The following is a 24,966-nucleotide window of genomic DNA, read 5'->3' as shown; positions in this document are numbered from 1 at the left end:
CTTAGACACACCTGTACTGGAGTAGGTGTGTGCATAATTTTGTCTCAGGCTGCTGCTGCCTTAGGGCAGAGGGTAAACCATTAGGAGCAGAGCTCCCCTATGGGGCTCCGCTCCACTCATAGAACTGGAGTTACACTCCGGAACTAACTCGTTTACTTCTGACCTGCAGAAGAGAGTGAGATTATTTTTGTAATCATCAATGGTAGAACGAGACTAACAGCAAACAATGAAATTATCTTTGTTATCTTATTTCTTATAATATCTACATAATGCTTCAGTAATGTCTTATGAGAAGATATTGATGCACTACAACCATTCATATCATAGGTTCAACAGCATGTTTAAAAAAAAAATCACTATCATTGACAAGGTTGCTCTGAAGAGTTCTGAACAGTGATTTATATTAATGTGATTCTGTGTCTTAGGTTTAGTTGAGTTCTTTGTTTGAAGGTAAAAGCAGTGAAGTACACTATTCAATATATAGTGCTCTACATTTAACCAGAGCATGTTTAAGGCCCGTTCAAAAGTAGTGCACTAAATAGGGAATACGGTGCCAGCCAAGGTCAGCCTTGCTCCAAATGTGTTCTCATTAGACAGTGAAAGTGGCTGAGCTACAGGGAGAAACAAACATGGCCAGCAGCTGAGGCTGCTGATGCAAATTCCTGGAGATGTGATGTAAAACTGTGTCACATTGGCCAAGGGATCATTTAGGCAAATTGATTTGTTGAGATTCTTCTTGTAATGAAAAGCGCTATATAAATTAAACATATCATTAGTAAATGTTACTTATTTCATTCATGTAATATTTATTATGATTTTAATGTATTTATGTTGACTGAGAATTCCCTTTTGTAGAAATCAACTGTTGCAGTAGTGAGTCATTGGATTCCATTCCATTTAAATTCAAGAAGCAAATGGAATTTCCAATTCGGATTACTAACTGAATTGACTAAATTGAAAGGGAATCTGCCCCACCCATGATTGACAAAATGTTCTTGCTGATTGGTTGTTGATTTGTCAGTGTTGTGGCTGATTGGTTGTCTGGGTTTCTCACCTCCAGGTTCTGATTGTGTTTGAGGCTCCTGCAGTGGTTTTTATTGACTTGTCAGTTCCGCTGTAGAACTTAGAACACACCTTGAAGAAGAAGCCTGACTTTGGGACCAGAAACTCCATGCCTGATAGTGATCAAACACACCAGAAACAAACCAGCTTCAAATGACATATTAAATGTGATTCTACTGTGTGACCTACAGTGAGGGAAAAAGTATTTGATCCCCTGCTGATTTTGTAAGTTTGCCCACTGACAAAGAAATTATCAGTCTATAATTTTAATGTTAGGTTTATTTGAACAGTGAGAGACGGAATAACAACAAAATAATCCAGAAAAACGCATGTCAAAAATGTTATAAATTGATTTGCATTTTAATGAGGGAAATAAGTATTTGACCCCCTCTCAATCAGAAAGATTTCTGGCTCCCAGGTGTCTTTTATACAGGTAACGAGCTGAGATTAGGAGCACACTCTTAAAGGGAGTGCTCCTAATCTCAGTTTGTTACCTGTAAAACGACACCTGTCCACAGAAGCAATCAATCAATCAGATTCCAAACTCTCCACTATGGCCAAGACCAAAGAGCTCTCCAAGGATGTCAGGGACAAGAATGTAGACCTACACAAGGCTGGAATGGGCTACAAGACCATCGCCAAGCAGCTTGATGAGAAGGTGACAACAGTTGGTGCAATTATTCGCAAATGGAAGAAACACAAAATAACTGTCAATCTCCCTCGGCCTGGGGCTCCATGCAAGATCTCACCTCGTGGAGTTGCAATGATCATGAGAACGGTGAGGAATCAGCCCAGAACTACACGGGAGGATCTTGTCAATGATCTCAAGGCAGCTGGGACCATAGTCACCAAGAAAACAATTGGTAACACACTACGCCGTGAAGGACTGAAATCCTGTAGCGCCCGCAAGGTCCCCCTGCTCAAGAAAGCATATATACAAGGCCGTCTGAAGTTTGCCAATGAACATCTGAATGATTCAGAGGAGAACTGGGTTAAAGTGTTGTGGTCAGATGAGACCAAAATTGAGCTCTTTGGCATCAACTCAACTCGCCGTGTTTGGAGGAGGAGGAATGCTGCCTATGACCCAAGAACACCATCCCCACCGTCAAACATGGAGGTGGAAACATTATGTTTTGGGGGTGTTTTTCTTCTAAGGGGACAGGACTACTTCACCGCATCAAAAGGACGATGGACGGGGCCATGTACCATCAAATCTTGGGTGAGATTCTCCTTCCCTCAGCCAGGGCATTGAAAATGGGTTATGGAAGGGTATTCCAGCATGACAATGACCCAAAACACACGGCCAAGGCAACAAAGGAGTGGCTCAAGAAGAAGCACATTAAGGTCCTTGAGTGGCCTTGCCAGTCTCCAGACCTTAATCCCATAGAAAATCTGTGGAGGGAGCTGATGGTTTTAGTTGCCAAACATCAGCCTCGAAAACTTAATGACTTGGAGAAGATCTGCAAAGAGGAGTGGGACAAAATCCCTCCTGAGATGTGTGCAAACCTGGTGGCCAACTACAAAAATGTCTGACCTCTGTGATTGCCAACAAGGGTTTTGCCACCAAGTACTAAGTCATGTTTTGCAGAGGGGTCCAATACTTATTTCCCTCATTAAAATGCAATTCAATTTATAACATTTTTGACATGCGTTTTTCTGGATTTTTGTTATTCTGTCCCTCACTGTTCAAATAAACCTACCATTAAAATAATAGACTGATAATTTCTTTGTCAGTGGGCAAACTTACAAAATCAGCAGGGGATCAAATACTTTTTTCCCTCACTGTAAATTAAAGCAGGGTCTTATGGAAATAGGTCAAACCGCTAGTAGTGAGGGTAAAAGTTTTCAGTCTTTCATTAACTTTTGAGCAGCAGATGGAGCTGTTGCAAATGCAGTTGGAGATAGCGTGATTGAGAAATGCTAATAGACCAGAAGGACTACCACAGTTTGATGTTTCACGTAATCTTTGTTTGTTGCCTAAATTTGATGAGTCAGATCCAGACACATACTTTGCTGTATTTGAGCGTATTGCGGAAGCTAGAGCTTGGTCAGATTTGGACATGACTGTTGTTGCAATGTGTACTTACAGGTAAAGAATGTGAGGCTTTGTAGCACTGAGTGTAGCTGACAGTAAAGTGCATGATAAAGTTAAATCAGCAGTTCTGAAGGTCTACAAGCTTGTGCCAGAGGCATATCGTCAACGTTTTCGTTACAGGAAAAAGTTAGATTCACAAACGTATTCTGAGTTTGTTTGTGATTTGACTTCTGCATTTAATCATTGGTGTACAGCTTCTGAAGTTAGTACTTTTGAGGGTCTGTCTAATTTGATTGTGTTAGAACAGTTCAAAAATTCTATGTCTGACCAGGTTGCTACATACATGAATGAACGTAAAGTTAAGTCTCCAAGTGATGCAGCAGTCCTTGCAGATGAGTACACGCTAACACATAAAAGCCATTTTGAGTCAAACAGTGACATGTACCATAAAAATAACTTTACTTCTAGGAATAGTAGGTCACCTTTTATTTGAGTTTCTTTCCAAAGGCCTCAGCAGAAGTTTGGGTCTGGAGGACTTAAAGCACCGATTAATGCTAATACCTGTCGCTACTGTTTAGTTGAAGGACATTGGAAGAAAGATTGTCCTCTACTTAAATTAAAAATGTCAGGTCAAGTTAAACCTGCTGTGATGGCAGCTCCTGTTACAGCCTCTGACCACCAGAGTGAGTTTTTTCAGCCACGAGTTGAGTTTGATTCTCAGTCTTCCCACTGTGATTTTTCAACCTGTATTTCAGATGGTGTAGTGTCCCTGGTAGATGGCAACCAAAATGTTTCAATCAAGATCTTAAGAGACACTGGAGCTTTGGATTCCTTTATTTTGGAATATGTGTTGCCATTCTCTAATGAGTCTGATACTCTCAGATGTGTAATGGTACGTGGGTATGGGTTTATTTCCATTCTCCTCTCCCTTACATTAAGTTACCCTAAAATGTGGTCTGGTAGAGGGTGCTGTAGATGTTGGGGTTTGACCCCAGTTGACAGTAGAGGGAGTACACATGATTTTGGGGAATGACTTGGCGGGTAGTAAGGTGTGGGCAGATGCCAATTAAACATCTTCATGAAGCAACCTTCAGTGTCCCCAGCAAGGGTATCTCCAGATCTCAACTGTGTGTCTCCTAAGGTATTTCCAGTTTATGCTGTTACCCGTGCTGCCTCTCGTAATAAGGTTGAGAGTAAGCCAGAAAGTCTTGAGTTGCCAGTTAAACTCCAGACAGAACAGTTGACTAGTTCTAGAGATTCATTGATAGCTGAGCTAAAGGTTGATACTACCTTGGCTGATCTGTTTGATAAAGTTGTTCCTGATTCAGTGGTGAGGAACAGTGCTCAGTGTTATTTTCTTCTTGATGGGCTGTTGGTCAGGAAATGGGTTCTACACTATGATCAGGTTCTAGGAGAACCAGTCTTTCAAATAGTTGTACCTACTACTCTGCGAAATAAAGTGTTGCAAACTTCACATGGTGATGTGGCAGGTCATATGGGTGTTCGTAAAACATATGATGGCATACTCCATTATTTTTTCTGGCAATGTTTAAAGCGGGATGTAGCTCAGTTTATTAAAACTTGTGATACGTGTCAGCGCACAAGCAAGCCAAACCAGAATGTAAAGCCAACACCTTTGTATCCAATACCAGCCGAAGGGCAACCTTTTGAGCATCTTATTATCGATTGTGTTGGGCCTTTACCACGGTCCAAGTCAGGTCATAGCTACTTATTAACTGTTATGTGTCAGGCAACTTGATATCCGGCAGCTTTTTCCTTGCGTACCATAACTTCAAAATCAGTAGTTAAAGCGTTAACTCAATTTATTTCAACATTTGGGATTCCAAAAATCATCCAGTCAGATCAGGGGTCTAACTTTACCTCCCATTTATTTGCTCAGGTTCCCAAACAGCTTAAAGTTAAACACAGCAAGTCTACTGCGTTCCATGCCCAGAGCCAGGGAGCTTTGGAACGTTTTCATCAAACTATTAAATCCTTGCTTCGTGCATATGGTACAGAACTGTCTGCGGATTGGGAGGAGGGGTTACCTTGGCTGTTACTAGCTGCTCGTGAAGTAGTGCAGGAAAGCACAGGGATTAGCCCAAATTACTTAGTGTTTGGTCATAAGGTTCGTGGGCCTTTAGCGGTGCTGCAGGATGGTTGTCTGCCTGAAGAACCACCTCGGAACCTTATTGACTATGTAAATGGTTTTAGGCTGAAGTTGTATAGGGCTGGTGAACTGGCGAAAGAAAAACGAATATGTTCTCAACAGAAAATGAAACTAAAATATGACAGACAGGCTGAGCTCCGTGAGTTTAGTCCCGGTGATCATGTACTTGCTCTTTTGCCTCTTGTAAGTTCACCTTTTCAGCAAAATACTGTGGTCCTTTCACTGTGTTGCGCAAAGTGTCAGATTTGAACTATCTTATTGAAACCCCTGGTCATAGGGAGTCCTCTAAATGATGCCATGTGAACCTGTTAAAATGTTATCACTCCCGTGATCCAAGCAAAGTGGAAGGCACTCCAGCTGTGAGGTCAGCGTTGACTGCTGCTCCAGTCACTACATCTTGTGGCTTTAACTTTGTGGAGGGGGGAGAAGAGGAGGTAGTTAGGGTTTCGGATGAGGTCTTACAAGGTTGGTTGGAAAAAGTCCCAGACTTTGCAAAACCTTGGGGTTTTGGTAGATCATTTAGACTCTGAGAAACGTGATGAATTGGTAGCTCTTATTAGAAGCTACCCTGTTTTTGTTTTCAGACACTCTATCGAAAACTAAATTAATTGAGCATGACATAGACGTAGGAGATGCTAAGCCTATTAAACATATTTTATCGTGTATCTCAGGAGAAGAGACTGCAGTTGGAAACAGAAGTGCAGTATATGTTGGACAATGGTATTGCGGAGCCATGTTGTTCAAATTGGATTTCACCCTGTCTTCTGGTCAGGAAGTCTGATTCTACTTTCAGACCTTGCACTGATTATAGAAAAGTTAACAATGATATTAAAGCAGACCTTTACCCTCTTCATAGGATGGAGGACTGTATTGATCAAGTTGGGTCGGCAAAGTATGTTAGCAAATTTGATCTCTTAAAGGGATATTGGCAAGTACCCCTTACCAAAAGAGCTTGTGAGATTTCTTCCTTTATAACTCCATCTGGTTTGTTCTCTTATACAGTGATGCCTTTCGGCTTGCGGAAGCTCCAGCCACCTTCCAGAGGCTGATGAATCGGGTGGTCTCAGGTCTGGAAGGGTGTGCCGTGTATTTGGATGACGTGGTCATATACTCAGACTCTTGGGAGGAGCATGTCTGTAGAGTGCAAGCCCTGTTCAAAAGACTGGTGTGAGCCAGGTTGACTATAAATTTGGCGAAGTGTGAGTTTGCTAAAGGTACAGTCACTTACCTAGGCAAGGTTGTGGGTCAGGGTGTTGTCTGTCCCGTGGAAGCCAAGGTTCAGGCTGTGAAGCAGTTCCCACAGCCCTCCACAAAGAAAGAACTGATGCGCTTCCTGGGAATGGCAGGGTACTACCGTGCTTTCTGTAAAAACTTTTCGGTAGTAGTGTCCCCGCTGACCAATCTGTTGAAGGCCAAGGCTGAATTGATCTGGTCCACCTAGTGTCAAGAGGCATTTGATGCAGTTAAGGCTCTTTTGTATTTGGCACCTGTGTTGGCAGCACCAAATTTTGGGAAACCTTTCAAATTTCAGGTAGATGTCAGTCAAATCATTGCTGGGGCTGTCCTTCTCCAGGAAAATGATGACAATGTTGAGTGTCCAGTCAGTTTCTTTTCCCGGAGTAGCAAAGTATCAGCAAAGCTATTCTGTAATTGAAAAGGAGGCTTTAGGTCTCATTTGGGCTTTACAGCAATCCGAGGTCTATGTTGGTTCTGGTTTAACCCCTGTAACTGTGTTCACTGACCACAACCCACTTCTTTTTCTGAAGTCCCTTTAAAATCCAAACCATCCACCCTTTTTGCAACAATTCAACCTTGATATTAGACATATAATTGGTAAGGATATTATCATTGCTGATGCTCCGTTAGCCTAGTTTGTATTTTCTCTCTGCTGACCCCTGCGGGCTGTCTGTGCCTATTTTCTCTTAAATTGCTCCCCAGGTACCAGGGCTGCTGAGTTTGAGGACGGACAGTCAGCTAGGGGACAAGGGGCTACTGCCAGAAGCCGGGACTGGTATCCCTTTTTTTTGTTTTTTGGGGGGAATTTTGGATTGTTGTAAATATGTTGGGTCGTAATTTGGGTTGAGGGTGGGACCCTCATTTTAAGGAGGGGGTGTCACGGCCCCTCTGCAGTGCAGGGGCGGTTCCTCCTGCAGGCAGAGGAGGGTCGTTAGTGATTGGAGTTGGTGTGATTGGAGCCACCTGACTCAGGGTATATAAAACTGCTTCACTAACCTCTCTCTCTATCTCTCCCTGCTCCTCCAGGTACGATCCTGTTTTGTTTGTTCCTTTGTAGGTTTACTTAGTTTCCACTCAGTCATGTTCACACACACACAGATTCATGCATCCATGCACCTTACCTAAACCATACATTATGACATTTCCACACCTCATTCCTTTTTATTTGTTTTATTTGTTTTAAATTTAATCGTTTGTGGTTTAAAATAAATAACCTTTTGATTGGCACTGTTTTTCATGTCCCCTCATTTTTGCCACAGGCTATGAGCCGGCCTGTGACAATATATATAAAATAGTTTAAGTAAGAGTAGATCTCCTCGGTCCGGGCAGGTGGGTGGTTCGCTTGGGTCATTATGGTTCATTCAGGTTGCTCATCTGGACGATCTGATCAATCTGTTTGATTCGTTTACTCAATTCGTGCATTCAATCATCAAGGTTGTTCATCTGAGGCATTTGTTCAATTGGGTAGCTTCAGCGTGAGCGGCTGTCCATCGGTTTGGGCGATCAGAAAATAAATAAGAAGTCCTGCGAATACCGCTCTAGGTGTGTCGAGGAAGTGAATCGCTTAGAGGGCTGCATAGGTGGACAAAAATCCTGTATAATACCTATTTTCTTGTGTTGAGGAAGTGAATCAGGAAAGGGGCTGAATTTGCAGGTCGCTTAGGAAATCGTATGGCATAGGTAGGCAGAAGTCCTGCGAATACTGCTCTAAATGTGTTGAGGAAGTGAGTAATTTAGAGGGCTGCATAGGTAGGCAAATATTCTGTATGATACAGCTTTCTTGTGTCGAGGAAGTGAATCAGGAAAGGGGCTGAATTGGCAGGTTGCTTAGGAAAGCGTATGGAAGTGTAGCACTAAGAGGGTTGCATAGGTAGACAAACATCATGTATAATACCGCTTTTCTTGTGTGGAGGAAGTGAATCAGGTAAGGGGCTGAATTTGCAGGTCGCTTAGGAAAGCATATGGAAAAGTGTGAATGCATGTGTAATGGAAAATAAAAAATAAAAGTGTGAAAGTTTCTGTCGTTGGTGGGGAAAGGTTTGTGCTCCTCTTCTGGACCGCTGCTTAAGTGTAGCCTTGTAGAGAGGACGCACCCGGTCTCACACTAAGGGAGGAAGAGAGAACGGTGTGTGAATGCCCATTAAAGTACAAGGGGTAGAAACACACATACAGCTAAGTGGTTTGAAGTTAAGAAAAACATGAGCAAAGGTAAGATTCATGAGGTGTTCCACACAAAAGAAAAGTGGACATCAGGAGATATAAGAAATAACCAAACACACATTTATGATAAATAAGTTCTGGCTAAAATAATCAAAGGCACAAACAGATTAACAATAAGAGAAAATCTAGTACCAATATAAAAAGCAATTAGGAAAAATAATTTACCAAAATAGGACGAATATTATCTTGGGACTGGCATTAGGGAGTATAAATATGAATAAAATGGTGGTAGAAATCCTGAGTGCTAGGTATCCCCTACACAAGGGGAGAAATAATAGAAACATCTAGAAAATGCGAACAACAAACCAGGAAGATGGGCACCAAATGGCTAGAAGGAGGAACGTTTGACGTCTCGGTGTGTGAGGAAATGGAAACACTAATAAAAAAATTACGAAACAAAAGACACAGGAAAGAAGAGGAAGGCCAAAAGAGAAAGAGAAAAATAAGTACTCAACATGATTAAAATAGAAGGAGAAGGACTGCTGAAAAACAAACGAGAAACCAGAAACATGTTGAGAGAAGATGATGAGAAAACAAACAGAAAGAAAGTGGACTGGTCCATGGGACCTCTGACCTCTGCCATACACCGGTGGACAATTTCCACAGGTGTCCGGAGTAGTATCGATAAAAGGAGAAATAGAAATGGAAAAAGAAATAACTCCTTTTACACCTTCCCGAAGGAGAGAAAAGGACCCGAAAAAAGCAGGAGAATCAATCAAAGGGCAGAAATAATTCCAAACAGATTGGACTGCTATGGAGGGTTAAGGGAGGCTTTAGAAAAAATGAAGATGACAACAGAAGACGATGTGGAATCTCCGGATGAAGATATGACAACTATCGAAGCAACAAACAAACTAATAGGAAGAGAAATAGACAAAATGACAAGGAAATTTATAAAAAAGGAAGAAAGGGAGAAAGAACAGAACTGGGTTAGATAACAGACTGACAGGGAACTAGAGGAGGAGGAAGAAAGAGCAGCGGCTGAAATATGGGAGTGAGCCTGCAACCAAGAAGTAAAAGAGGAAAGAGTGCTGAATAGGAAAACACTGAACAAATATGAGGGGCAATATCCAATCTTAATAAAAGGTACCCAGACACATTATGTTCCATGGGGATCGCAGGACCTGGAGGGATTGGTTTCCCGCCTGCCAGATTTGCATGATGGGAAAGGAAAATGGATAAGAACCTTTGAGGGGCAAACCATGGGGAAACTGCTGGCTGTGGTGGATCTGAAGGCACTGTTGGCAAGGGTGGTAGGAAAGGCAGAAATGGAGGATGTACTGAGGAACAGTGACCTGGGGAGAGAAGTGAGTGACCCGCAAGGAGACGGGATGGACTTTGACTCACACCGCCTTGAAGTCTGGCGAGCACTGAGACAAGAATATCCGGCGAGAATTGATCCCAAGTCACTAAAAGGGGGAACACTGGGGGAAACTGAGAATCCAGTTGCCTACCTACACGAACAGATGAAACGATGGAGACTGGAAACAGAACGAGACCCAGAAGGGGACCCACTGATGACAACTCTGTTCCGAAACTCAGTGATAGAGGCCATGCCCCAGCCAGTGAAAAGCAGGCTGGTGGATTTGGTAGGACTAACCTCAAAGTCACACAAAGAATTCTGTGACTATGTGATACATGCAGTAGAAAAACACAGAAAGGATGAACAGAGACTCACAGAACAGGCGTGAGACATTCAAAGAAAGCTGACTCAACTCCAACTGGAAGAACTGACAAGCAGAGGGAAGAAGAAAATTCAGGCTCCAGTAACCTATGGCTGAGACAGGAATGGTGGCTGCAGTCTCCTCCGGAGGGCAACAACTGCTTCCCACGCCACAGGCCCAAGTGCAACCCACAGTACCATTAGTGAATGTGTATGCACAACAACCCCAGCAATGGAATAATAACAATAGACAACAAAAAACTCTGCAAAACAATCAAAAAGGAGAAAACCGGGGCCCACAAGAGCCACCTGGAACCTGCTGGGGATGCCAACAGCCAGGGCATACCAGATGAAACTGCCCCACAAACCCCTGGCAACAACAGGGAACAGAAACCAAAGTAATTGGAAACAAACTGGTGGCTGGCAACAAAATCAGAAACAATTCCAAGGTCATGTGAACCCATGGGCAACAGTAGATATATCTACAGGCAACAGTAGATGAGGCATTAAAAAGATGTGAGGCACAGAACAATATATGAAAAGGAAAAACATGCCAATACGTCACATACCAGTCCCAGAGGGACCATTCCAACTCCTAGTCATGGACTGTGGGATAAGATCACAAAGAGAATACATGGAACCCTCAAGGCTAAATGGAATCAAATCTGTACCAGCTCAATTGGGTGGATGCAAACTAACAGAAATACGCATCTAACCCCGCATGAAATGCTTACAGGTCGACCCATGCCAGTGCCAGTTCTGAGAGGGCCCTAAAAAGGACACTCATTGGAACAATTCGAGATGGAACTTAAAGCATACGTAAGACAACTAACTGCTATACATATTGTATAGTAATCTATCTACAGGAAAAAAAGGCGACAACAGGAACCTAGACCAGAAGAGCCAGGAACGGTGATCCCAGGAGACCAAGTCTACATCCGAGTGTTCTGCAGAAAGTGGAATGAGCTCAAGAGAGAAACCCCATACACAGTGATCCGAGCAACGCCCACGTCGATACAGGTGGAAGGAAGTACAACATGGTACCATCTGAATCACTGTACCAGGGTCTCGAAGGGAGCCGGCCTGCCACCGGCGAGCAATGAGGAAGCTGAGGATGTCGAGGCACCAGGCGGAGTCCAAGAAGAAGAAGAAGCAAGCACAAGCCTCAGCACCAACATCGAAGGTCAGCAGGCACTCCCTCCTGAAAATCTGGAGAGTCAGGAGATGGGGCCTGATGATGTGGGGAATACTGCTAATCAGATACCTGCTATGGCAGATGCCTGAAGCTCAGGCAATAACCCAGGCAATGGAGGGACAACAGGAGATGGAGGGGAGAATTACTTTCCTGCCATTGAAGAAAGTGACTCCCCTGCCATTGAGGAAGGTGACTTCCCAAAGATTTGTCTTCTCTGCCCTCTTATTGTCCCCCTCAACTGAAGAGCTATGGAATGGCTCTAATTCTAATAGCAGTTAACCTAGGAAAGATGGTAGTGAGTCTGCCCATAACTATACAATTTTTTTGACATAGCCTTACTGAACCAGGAAGAGTATCTGCTGTGAACAGACAACAAATATTATACACAGGCTGGCCTAGACTAGGCAGATGTCAGATAGAAGGATATGCACTAGTTTAAAATATAATGTCAAAAAATTAATTGTGTAAAAGTTAAGCCAAAAATAAATACAAATGGAAAACTTGTAGGGAATAGATATGCAAAAATAATGGATATAACACAAGCCAAACATCTTATGATCTCACCAGTACTTAAGGAATTGGCCCCTGAAGCTAGAATAAAAAATTGAATAAAAAAGCAGGTACCATTGGAAACAGCTCAAACTAGTATTTTTATTCCAGCCCAAGAAATGACAGCTACAGAAACTAAAAAAGATCCTTTCCAATACGGAGGATCAAACCTCTGCCAGAATTATCACTCTGTGGCTGGGCTAATAATCAAACAATAGGAGAAGCAATGTGGGATGAATATGGCTGTAAAATAGAATCTGACAAGGGAAACATTACTTGGGAAATTACCTTAGAGGAATTGACACAAGAGAATGATGCAAAATATGTTTTGGAAATAGTCAGCACTAAATGATCAGAAGGGAACAATATAACAACGATTGATATTACTCCTATTCCCACGCATCAATCTAGACAGGAAGGAGAGATAGGGACAGCTAATGCAACTATGGGAATCACCCAAGGACCGTCAATTGTTGTAACAACTAAACCAATAATGACAGAACTAGAAACAACAAAATCAACTGGGTTCTTTCTAAATGTATGGGAGTCTTTGACTAATTGGAGGAATCAGGAAAAAACTATCTAGCTCAGCCCCAGTAGCAATACCGGAAACAATAAAAACACCAACAAAACTAAATAGAATATGGGAAGGAGCATTACAAAATGATTGTTACAGATGGGCACAGTATTCAGCTAAAGTAATTAATAAGAAAACAAATTGTCTAGTATGCGCCCCCTCCCCATTAAAGGAACTGATAGTAATACCAAGTCCACATAGCCACAGGGACAGTGTTGACTTAAAACGAAAATTCTGTCACCTCAAAAGATGCCCTGCAGAATGCGTATCTTTCTTAGGAAGTCCTGACCACCACAAATACTATAATCAAGCAGGATGGGAGGAGTGGTGTAAAAAATGTGATGTCAGAATAGAACCAAGAAAAATGAAAACACTAGAGAAATATCTAATAGATTATGAGCAGAAGTATGAATGCTACAACAAAACAAACGGGGAACATGATTTGGGAAAATGTATGGGAAAGTGTGAGACCACATGGCATTTAGATAACGATATCTCTTGGAACGCAGACACCCCTCGAAGAGCAACCTATCAGGTGGCAGGGTCAAGCATTGGAGTTACAGCTACCGATGGGGGCCCTGGTGATCCCGGGGAATGCGAGAAGCAGGCACTATCACTCCCACTAATCTCTCCTTATGAGGAGCAATCGGTGGCAGTGGCAGACTTCTTCTGGATATGTGGAGAACAAAGAATTAGAGCCACTTTGCCTAAGAAATGGATGGGAATATGTGCTTCAGGAAGTAGTTATATCAGAGTGGGAGTTAGTAAAGACAACCAATCAGGACACACACAATAATAATAAAAGGGTATAAAGAGCGTATGAACAGGACCCCAATGTATATTTAGATGCAATAGGTCAGCCTAGAGGAATTCAAAATGAATATAAGGCAAGGGATGAAATTAAAGAAGGATTTTAATCAATATTTGTCTGGATATCACCCAACAAAATCTAGAATGGATCAATTATATTTACTATAATCAACAGAGGTTTATTATTTACACAGACTCTGCGTTAACAGCTCTGGGAGAGCAAGTACAGGCTACAAGTAGAATGACATGGCAGAATAGGCAGGCTTTAAACTGTCTGTTGGCAGAAAAAGGTGGAGTTTGTGTTATGTTTGGGGATGAATGTTGTACCTTCATTCCCAATAATACTGCCCTGGATGGTTCATTCACTGAAGCAATGAATAAGCTCAAAGGACTACGAAAAGAAGTTAAGGACAATGCTGGGCATGACGCTCACACTTGGGATTGGAAAGACTTAACTTTGGGAAAGTGGGGAGAAATGTCTACAAAAATGGCGATCATGATAGGAATAGCACTTGTAGTAATGGGAATGGTCTTTTGTTGTGTACTGCCTTTGTTGAAATCACTTTTGATCTAAACCACGGTAAAGCAAACGACTGTACAGACAATTGTTAATAAGTCAACCAAAGAAATACACCCTGTTCAGGGAGCTCCAGGACAGTATGTTAATGAATTTGGAAAGCCCTGTAATATTAAAGGAGGACCAATGGACTGCCCATTTGGGAATCCTGGATGTCTGTATGGTGTTGTCCCTCTGGGTGGATGGGCCTGTCATGGTTACAAAGCTCAACAGCAACAATTGAAGGTTAGTTTAGAGGGAAACCTTCCGGACTTGTACCCAGTACCTGACTGGGCTCCTCGTCCTCATCGTGATGGGTAAGACAATGAGGAAGATACATTGGTCTGAATATATATTCTTATAAAATGTAACCACAGATGGCAAGGCTAAGAATAAGTATATGCAGATGCTTACACTCATTTTATGTTAACTTTGTTTTATTCGTTGGGACATAGAAAGTCCCAAAGGGGGGAATACATGGATGATTTTCTAGTACATATGTTATGAAATTATAAGGGAAAAACAGAATAAACATGATTGATACTTGGTGTGTCCTGAGTGGCGCAGTGGTCTAAGGCACTGCATCGCAGTGCTAACTGTGCCACTAGAGATCCTGGTTCGAATCCAGGCTCTGTCGCAGGCAACCGGGAGACTCATGGGCGGCGCACAATTGGCCCAGAGATGTCCAGGGTAGGGGAGGGAATGGCCGGCAGGGATGTAGCTCAGTTGATAGAGCATGGCGTTTGCAACACCAGGGTTGTGGGTTCGATTCCCACGGGGGGCCAGTATAAAAAAAATATGTATTCACTAACTGTAAGTCGCTCTGGATAAGAGCGTCTGCTAAAATGTAAATGTACTCCAGATGCATGCCTGGATAGTGATTATAGTCAATACAGAGTGTGATTGTTCTTTATTTTTGAGAGAATGTCTGGGTCACGCCACCAATATAATGAGATGAGAGACAGAGGCCCTAACTAGAGAAACAAACGTAGCCCTCGTAAGTAAACAACGTGTGATACTGAAAGATGATAATCATTCACATAGAAAGGAGTAACTATGTATGTTGTATAAGCATGACTATGCATTTGTGTCTGTATAAAAGGAGAGCTTCGAGTCAGGGCAATGAGATGCTCCATGGAGCAGCTCGGCTTTGTTGCGTTATAATAAAGTATATTCTGAATTCACAAGCTCCGGTTTTTCGAAAGATACTTTTATTTTTATTAATTTTTTATTTCACCTTTATTTAACCAGGTAAGCCAGTTGAGAACAAGTTCTCATTTACAACTGCGACCTGGCCAAGATAAAGCAAAGCAGTGCGATAAAAAACAACAACAACACAGATGGCAAGGTACTGGGTACATATGGGATAAACAAAACGTACAGTTAAAAACACAATAGAAAAATCCATATACACTGTGTGCAAGTGTAGTAAGTTATGGAGGTAAGGCAATACATAGGTGCAAAATAATAGTGCAAAATAATTACAATTTAGTATTAACACTGGCATGATAGATGTGCAGAAGATGATGTGCAATTAGAGATACTGGGGTACAAAGGAGCAAAATAAATAACAATATGGGGATGAGGTAGTTGGGTGGGCTAATTGCAGATGGGCTGTGTACAGGTGCAGTAATCGGTAAGCTGCTCTGACCACTGATGCTTAAAGTTAGTGAGGTAGATAAGAGTCTCCAGCTTCAGAGATTTTTGCAGTTCGTTCCAGTCATTAGCAGCAGAGAACTGGAAGAAATGGCGGCAAAAGGAGTTGTTGGCTTTGGGGATGACCAGTGACATATACCTGCTGGAGCGCATACTACGGGTGGGTGTTGCTATGGTGACCAATGAGCTAAGATAAGGCAGGGATTTGCCTAGCAGTGATTTATAGATGACCTGAAGCCAGTGGGAATGGCGACGAATATGTAGTGAGGGTCAGCCAACGAGAGCGTACAGGTCACAATGGTGGGTAGTATATGGGGCTTTGGTGACAAAACGGATGGCACTGTGACAGACTACATCCAATTTGCTGAGTAGAGTGTTGGAGGCTATTTTGTAAATGACATCGCCGAAGTCAAGGATCGGTAGGATAGTCAGTTTTACAAGGGCATGTTTAGCAGCATGAGTGAAGGAGGCTTTTTTTGCGAAATAGGAAGCAGATTCTAGATTTAACTTTGGATTGAAGATGCTTAATGTGAGTCTGGAAGGAGAGTTCACGGTCTATCCAGACACCTAGGTATTTGTAGTTGTCCACATATTCTAAGTCAGACCCGCCGAGAGTAGTGATTCTAGTCGGGCAGGCAGGTGCAAGCAGCGTTCGATTGAAGAGCATGCATTTAGTTTTACTAGCGTTTTAAAAGCAGTTGGAGGCTACGGAATGAGTGTTGTATGCCATTGAAGCTCGTTTGGAGGTTTGTTAATACAGTGTCCAATGAAGGGCAAAATGTATACAAACTAGTGTCGTCTGCGTAGAGATGGATCTGAGTCACCAGCGGCAAGAGCGACATCATTGATATACACAGAGAATAGAGTCGGCCCGAGAATTGAACCCTGTGGCACCCCCATAGAGACTGCCAGAGGTCCAGACAACAGATCATCCGATTTGACACATTGAACTCTATCTGAGAAGTAGTTGGTGAACCAGGCTAGGCAGTCATTTGAGATACCAAGGCTATTTAGTCTGCCAATAAGAATGCGGTGATTGACAAAGTCGAAAGCCTTGGCCAGGTCGATGAAGACGGCTGCACAGTACTGTCTTTTTTTGATCGCGGTTATATCATCGTTTAGACCTTTAGCGTGGCTGAGGTGCACCCATGACCAGCTCAGAAACAGGATTGCATAGCGGAGAAGGTACAGTGGGATTCGAAATGGACAGTGATCGGTTTGTTAACTTGGCTTTCAAATACTTTCGAAAGGAAGGACAGGATGGATATAGGTCTGTAACAGTTTGGATCTAGAGTGTCACCACCTTTGAAGAGGGGGATGACCGCGGCAGCTTTCCAATCTCTGGGGATCTCAGATGATACGAAAGAGAGGCTGAACAGGCTAGTAATAGGGGTTGCTACAATTTTGGCGGCTAACTTTAGAAAGGAAGGATCCAGATTGTCTAGCCAAGCTGAGTTGTAGGGGTCCAGATTTTGCAGCTCTTTCAGAACATCAGCTATCTGAATTTGGTTGAAGGAGAAGCACGGGGCGCATGGGCAAGTTGCAGTGGAGGGGACAGAGCTGGTGGCTGGGGTAGCGGAAGCCAGGTGGAAAGCATGGCCAGCCGTAGCAAAATGCTTTTTGAATTTCTCGATTATCGTAGATTTATCGGTGGTGACAGTGTTTCCTAGCCTCAGTGCAGTGGGCAGCTGGGAGGAGGTGCTCTTATTCTTCATGGACTTTACAGTGTCCCAAAACGTTTTAGAGTTAGTGCTACAGGATGCAAATTTCTGTTTGAAAAAGCTAGCCTTTGCTTTCCTAACTGATTGTGTAAATTGGTTCCTGACTTCCCTGGAAAGTTGCATATCGCGGGGGCTGTTCGATGCTAATGCAGTACGCCACAGGATGTTTTTGTGCTGGTCAAGGGCAGTCAAGTCTGGGGTGAACCAGGGGCTATATCTGTTCTTTGTTCTGAATTTTTTGAACGGGGCATGCTTATTTAAGATGGAGAGGAAAGTACTTTTAAAGAACAACCAGGCATCCTCTACTGACGGAATGAGGTCAATATCCATCCAGGATACCCGGGCCTGGTCAATTAGAAAGGCCTGCTCGCTGAAGTGTTTTAGGGAGCGTTTGACAGTGATGAGTGGTGGTTGTTTGACCGCGGACCCATTACGGACGCATACAATGAGGCAGTGATCGCTGAGATCCTGGTTGAATACAGCGGAGGTGTATTTAGAGGGTACATTAGTCAGGATGATATCTATGAGGGTGCCCATGTTTACGGATTTAGGGTTGTACCTGGTAGGTTCCTTGATAATATGTGTGAGATTGAGGGCATCTAGTTTAGATTGAAGGACGGTCGGGGTGTAAAGCATTTCCCAGTTTAGGTCACCAAGCAATACGAACTCTGAGGATAGATGGGGGGCAATCAATTCACATATGGTGTCCAGACTTATTTCTGGAAAGGTGGATTTTTAGAAGTAGAAGCTCAAACTGCTTGGGCACAGACCTAGATAGTATGATAGAGCTCTGCAGCCTATCTCTACAGTAGATCGCAAATGCTGTATTTGGGGATGGACATTTCAGAGTTTTTGGTGGTCTTCCTAAGCCAGGATTCAGACACTGCTAGAACATCAGGGTTGGCGGAGTGTGCTAACGCAGTGAATAACTAAAAATTAGGGAGGCTTCTGATGTTAACATGCAAAAAACCAAGGCTTTTACGGTTACATGATTCAACAAATGATAGCGCCTGGTGAGTAGGAGTGATACTGGGGGCTACAGGTCCTGGGTTAACCTCTACATCACCAGAGGAACAGAGGAGGACTAGAATAAGGATACGGCTAAAGGCTAAAGGAACTGGTCTCCTAGTGTGTTGGGTACAGAGAATAAAAGGGGCAGATTTCCAGGAGATGTAGAATAGATTCAGGGCATTATGTACAGACAAGGATATGGAAGGATATGAGTACAGTGGAGGTAAACTTAAGCGTTTCGTAACAATGAAAGAGAGCGCATCACTGGAGGCACCGATTGAGCCGGTCTCCGCTTGTATGGGGGTGGGACAAAGGAGCTATCTGAGGCAGTTTGAGCAGGACTGGGGGCTCTACAATGAAATTGTATAATAAGAACTAACTGGAACAGCAATAGGCAAGGCATATTGACATGGGAGAGAGGCATAAAGCAATCACAGGTGTTATTCTAGAAAGCTAAGACAATAACTGGTAATGGCGATAAAAGTTTGGGCTGAGGCTAAACAGATAAACAGGATGTGGGTACCGTGTAAAGGAACAGTCTGTGCAGTTGAGTGATCATAAGGTCCAATGAACAGCAAATTTGTGAGTCCGACAGCAGTTCGAATTGGTGCTACAGCACAGGCGAGTATATTTACTGAGATCAATTGACAGATCATGTGACACTTATGTTGCACACAGGTGGACTTTATTTAACTAATTATGTGACTTCTGAAGGAAATTGGTTGCACCAGGTCTTATTTAGGGGCTTCATTGCAAAGGGGGTGAATAGATATGCACACACTCTTTTCCGTTATTCATTTTTTAGATTTATTTTAGTTTTTTTTTCATTTCACTTCACCAATTTGGACTATTTTGTGTATGTCCCTTACATGAAATCCAAATAAAAATCCATTTAAATTAAAGGTTGTAATGCAACAAAATAGGAAAAATGGCAAGGGGGATGAATACTTTCGCAAGGCACTGTATACTGTAGCTATGCCTACATGGAACTCTATTCCACTTCAGGTATCTGATACTAGCAGTAAAATCAGTTTAAAAAAAACTGATAAAAATATACCTTATGGAACAGCGAGGACTGTGAAAAGACACACGTATAAGTGAAAAGTGTTATTAAATGTAATGTCAGATTTTTTATTGTATAAAACTGCCTTAATGTTGCTGGATCCCATGAAGAGTGTCTGTTGCCTTGTCAGCAGCTAATGGGGATTCGTAATAAATACAATTACAAACAGAAGAATACATATGTAGTTCAGAAAAACACAAAGTAAACATGTAATATACACACTTTAAAAACCTTGTACAATGTGGGTATTATCGCCCCATTTAACTATTAAATAAAGATATTAAAGTTATCTATAGTTATATTTCTAGAAATAACTTTTAAAAGGTATTCTTCCACTTTAGTGGGAAGGGATTGAAATATCCATATTTTTCCACACACATCATCACCGATATAAAACTAATATGTAATCAAACATTTTATGTCAGCTACAAACGGGTTGTAATTAGTTGAAATGTAAATGTATATATTTTAAATACAATATGTCATTCATTTAACCTTTATTTAAGCAGGGAGTCATGCTGAGACCACTGTCTCTTTTGCAGAGGAGCCCTGCATGAACACATCAACAAATACACTATGCATATCTACAGTATATACACATCAATTAAACAATTCACCCCTAGAATCAGGTGGTAGACCTACTGGACTACATAAAGCCTATTATCTAGCCTGTATTATCTCTTAGAGAGCTCTGATACAGGGAAGTTTCCCAGCCCTGTGGAGGTAGAGGAGGGGCTGCACCAAACCAGTAATCACACTGATGGTCATACAAATGTTATAGGCTATCCAAAACTCTCTTCCAGTCAAATAACCATTTAATGGTGTAAATACCTCATAAGGAAGATAATTCACCAACATAGCCACCGTGATAATCAAAATGATCTTAAACGCCCTCATCTTCATGTTATTTCTCCCCTCCCTCTCCCCTTCCCCTGGCCCTGGACGTTTCAGATCCCTGAGAACTGAGAGGCAGCAGAATAGCTTAAACAAAAACAACATCAGAAACTCACCCCAGTAAACATACAGTACAACAGATCTTTCATTCATCAGCATAAAGAACAGACAGGACCCAAGCACCATCAGCCAGACAACACTACAACACAACACCCTGTATCTCAGGGGTTTGTACTTCAGGAAGACCACAGGGTGGACCACCGCCAGGTATCGCTCTATACAGATACAGCACTGGAACAGGGGACGACCGGTGAAGAGAAAACCATACGAAAATAACAGGATATGATAGACAGCGAATGAGGGGTCGTGGAGCCGGACAAAATACAAAATATTCGACAGGCAGAAGAAGACTTCAGACACGGCCAGGTTGAGAAAGAAGATCTCTGAGGCCATCGTCCCTCCAACTCCGGTCAGTATCAGCCACAGGATGTAGACGTTGGTGGGAAGACCCAGGATGATGTTGATTGCAAGGGAAGCAGTGCTGATTGATTTGATTTCGGAAAAAAATACATTCAATGGATGTTCATGAAGGGAAGAGTTGGTAGCTGGAGTTGAAGTATTCATCTCTTCACTTGGTGTAGTTATGATGTGTGATGGAAGCTGAGAGAGAGAGAGAGAGAGAGAGAGAGAGAGAGAGAGAGAGAGAGAGAGAGAGAGAATTTACTTTTTGACTTTGTCGTTCTTTAATGATAAATCCTTATTTCATTAAAACCTCACCCCCCCCACCCCCTAAAATAAAAATAAAAAATTACCAATATCACCTGTACTGCATACTGATCTTTCCCTATACCCCACGATACAAAAACAACACCACACATCACAATAACCCAAACCTCACCACTTCTACAACCGTATATCCAGACCATCTTCCCCAGCTATACAGACAGCCCCCCCAACACACCATTTCTCTTGAAACATCTCCACACTTTTTATAATTTTATAGAAACCAAATTCTACCTTAAGGCGCGCAGAGACCATCCCATTAAATAATAGTAAAGGGTATGTTATCCCTCCACCTTTGACCCTGTTCCTCCTTGTTATCCAAATAGCTAACTTTGCCTGAGCAAACAGAAAATTCAACAACACACATTAAGCCTTTTCCTTATTTGAATACCTGTACACCATTATAAACATCCCGACAGTAAACTCCCAACCTCTCACACAGACATTCCAACAGAGACATTAAAGGCATTAACCTGGCGCACAAAGAAAACACATGAATCACAGTTTCACTCATGACACAGCCCGTGCCAACCAGCTGTTGTTGGCCAGGGCTCCATGTAAAACCCTCCACTGGAGGTCCCCTGACCTCTTTGGTACTGGGAGTTTGTAGAGCCCCCTCCATCTAAAACCCACCATACTCTCCGCACCACATACTCCCTGACACTGATGTGCCTTCACTCCTGTTAGGCTTCTGATGTTCTTTACCTTAATACAGAGGTTGTAGAGGGCTTTACCTCCTACCCCTTCAAACTCCCCCAGGCTCGGAGTGTTAAAATCTAACAAGTCCTCCAGACCCCCTTGCCAATCCCCAGTCTCTGCCGTCACGTGCAGTGGTGGAAACATTGGTGGCCCCTCCCCCTTTGGCCGCTCAAACACCCCCTTTACCGGCTCAGACAGTGCCTCCTGGACTTCCCCCAGGAATCTCTCCAGCAGCCTAAGAGATGTTAGTCCTGTTTGTTGTGCTAGGACTTCTGGGGTTTTCCACCCCTCCTCTCCCAGCAGTCGCAGGTCACCCAGCCTTATTAATCCCGCTGCCATCATTCGCCTTTTCAGGGTGGCCGACTGAACAGATCTCAAAAGGATGGCTGGGTTGTGGAAGATAGGCTCCTCCCACACCCACAGCCCAGGCTCCACACCCCCTTCTCGTGTGGGCCTTAGTAGCTGCCAGGCTCTCAGCACCGCAGAGTAAAAATGGTTGTTAATTATCAGCACCCTCCCTCTATATGACACTTGGGACAGGAGCCACCTCCACCTGGCCAGTCTTGATACCACTGCCTGTGACAGCCCCTCCCAGTTCCTCCTGACCCACCTCTCAGAGCCCAGGTACACCCCCAAAATGTTAAGCCCTTCAAAAGCCCACTGCAAACCCCCTGGAAGCAGAGGAGGGGCCCTATCCCTCACATAACAGAGCTTTGCTCTTGCCCCAGTTTACCTTAGCTGACGAAGCTCCCTCGTACACCTTCAGACTATTCTCTAGTGCCTGCATATCCTGACCATCCCTGACCATCACAGAAACGTCATCTGCATACGCTGACACTGCTATGCCTGTCCAGCACACTCCCTGCAGTCTCCTGCATAGCAGGCCCAAAAAAGGCTCAATGGCTAGTGTATAGACAAGTTTTTGAGCCGTTTCCGCTCTACTTCCTGAACTCCTCCCGTCGATGCAATCCACTTCCGTTCTGCCGGGCTGGGTTTGTTTTGCTAGCTAGCTCCGTTGTGCCGACAAAGCACTGATATCGCAGTGGCAAAGAGGATATAAAAATTACAATTACAACATGAAGAAAAGTGGTTCGGGAACGACGTGTGCGGTAGCTGGTTGCAAAAACTTGAGAAAGCACCTGAACGAGTGGTTAGATAGAGAGTGCAATGACCACAAACCAGCTACAAAGAGGCAATGTCCATGCGCTCCATTGTTTACATTTTTTCGCAAGCCTGATACCGACTCGGAATCAAGGACCTGGCTGAAGGCATTGAATCTAAAGAAACCACCCCTCAACGTTTTTGTTTGTTCCTATCACTTTGTTGACCAAAAACCTACAAAGGATAATCCTTTCCCAGAGTTGTGGTTGGGATACAATCGCCCTCCCCAGCCAAAGAGGTGTCAACTCACCCAACGGACCACTGCCTCCCCCCTATTAAAGAAACGCAGACTTGAATCTGAGGGTAAGTTCAGCAACTTTAGCTATGAAGCTGACAATACTGTTAATTATGAAGAAGTTGTCATACATTAACATTGCTACCGGTATTTTGCTAAGGCAGTTGATTGTTTTGGAGATGGGACAAACAATGCCCACGATAGCTACATCATTAATTGTGTGTGTGTGTGTGTGTGTGTGTGTGCCTGCCTGCGTGTGCCTTAGTCTACATCATAAATACAATGCAAGGTGGCAGGCTGTTGTGATGATGATTGTGTGTGTGCAATGTTGTAGTACACATTTTTCCATTGTGATGTTTGTAGTGAGAGGACTTTATGCCTGCATTAATTTTGCTCCATCCATGTTTTCTCTTCCCCTTTTTAGATGCTCCAGAAACCTGTCAGCCTGTCTGTGAGGCCGAGCCTGCTACACCAAAATTTCGAGATGCCCAGACCCAATGGGAGGATCCGTCACATATTGATCACATTTACTGTTCAACAACACAGTCTGTTAAAGTAGACAAGGCCACACAGTGTGAGGCAGAAATGGGTCCTACTGTGACCAGCACCACGGTCATTGATGATGCTAGGTCCCGGCTGTATACAGGAGTGCCTATGGTTCAATTCTTCACCCTGGTGACGGTGTTGTTGCCTTTCAGTAAGCCATCAATTACCCTTCCTGTTGTTGACCAAATACTTATGACGTTGATGAAACTAAAACTAAACCTAATATTAGGAGATATTGCTCACCGCTTCAATGTGTCTACATCCATGGCAAGCATTGTGATTAGTCACTGGATTGACGTGATGGGTGAACAGTTCAAAGTCCTGATCCCCTGGCTTCCAAGAGAGACCATTCGTGCCACCATGCCCTTGTCGTTTCAGAGGAACTACCCTCGAACCACCTGCATCATTGACTGTGCCGAAAGTGCCATGCAGAGAGCCACAAACCACGACTCAAGGAGTGACACTTTCAGCCAGTATAAATCACGCAAAACTGTGAAATATCTCGTCGCTGTGGCCCCTAATGGGCTAATCATGTTTTTATCTGATGCCTATGCTGGCAGAAGCAGCGATAAGTTTATCACCATGGACAGTGGGTTCCTAGACTATCTGAGGGCTGGTGATGAGGTCATGGCGGACCGTGGGTTCACCATTCAAGACTTGCTTGATGAGAGAAGGGTCAGTTTGAACATCCCTGCTTTCACCTACAGGCGCAATCAGTTGACCAATGAGGAGACGACACGCACCAGGCGAGTAGCCAATGTCCGCATACATGTGGAAAGAGCAATCCAGAGACTGAAGGTGTTTAAGATTTTATCCCAGAATGTTCCCATCAGCATGGCACCGAAACTGGACAACATCTTAACCATCTGTGCTGGCCTAGTTAACCTGAAGAGTCCCCTGATCAGTGAGGTTTAGAATCTTGCCCTGTGTCCCTGTCTACCAACACCCAGCCATGTTGTTCATTAAATACAGATAAACACAACAAATACTGCGTGCATTGTATTTTTTAATATTATATATGAATATTTTCATAGTGATGTAATTGTGTGGGCTGCTTTTGTATTTTACTTTTTAATACCTGTTAAGATTAAACACGCAATCTTTCTTGTTGAAGCCATTTGTTT

General features: G+C 43.2%; 1 protein-coding gene across 1 annotated transcript; it reads left to right on the top strand.

Moving 5' to 3' along the window:
- Positions 1-11,485: 11,485 nt before the first annotated feature.
- Positions 11,486-24,927, top strand: LOC123485053. The gene is made up of 2 exons (XM_045215909.1): positions 11,486-11,625; positions 23,992-24,927. The coding sequence occupies exons 1-2, from the start codon at positions 11,486-11,488 to the stop codon at positions 24,755-24,757; spliced, it is 906 nt and encodes a 301-aa protein (XP_045071844.1). The 3' UTR covers positions 24,758-24,927.
- The last annotated feature ends 39 nt before the right edge of the window (positions 24,928-24,966 follow it).

The sequence above is a fragment of the Coregonus clupeaformis genome, unplaced genomic scaffold (genome assembly GCF_020615455.1).
Source record: "Coregonus clupeaformis isolate EN_2021a unplaced genomic scaffold, ASM2061545v1 scaf0550, whole genome shotgun sequence".
Classification (NCBI taxonomy): domain Eukaryota; kingdom Metazoa; phylum Chordata; class Actinopteri; order Salmoniformes; family Salmonidae; genus Coregonus; species Coregonus clupeaformis.
The sequence above is the reverse complement of the archived record's forward strand: the minus strand, read 5'-3'. Positions and strand labels throughout refer to the sequence as shown.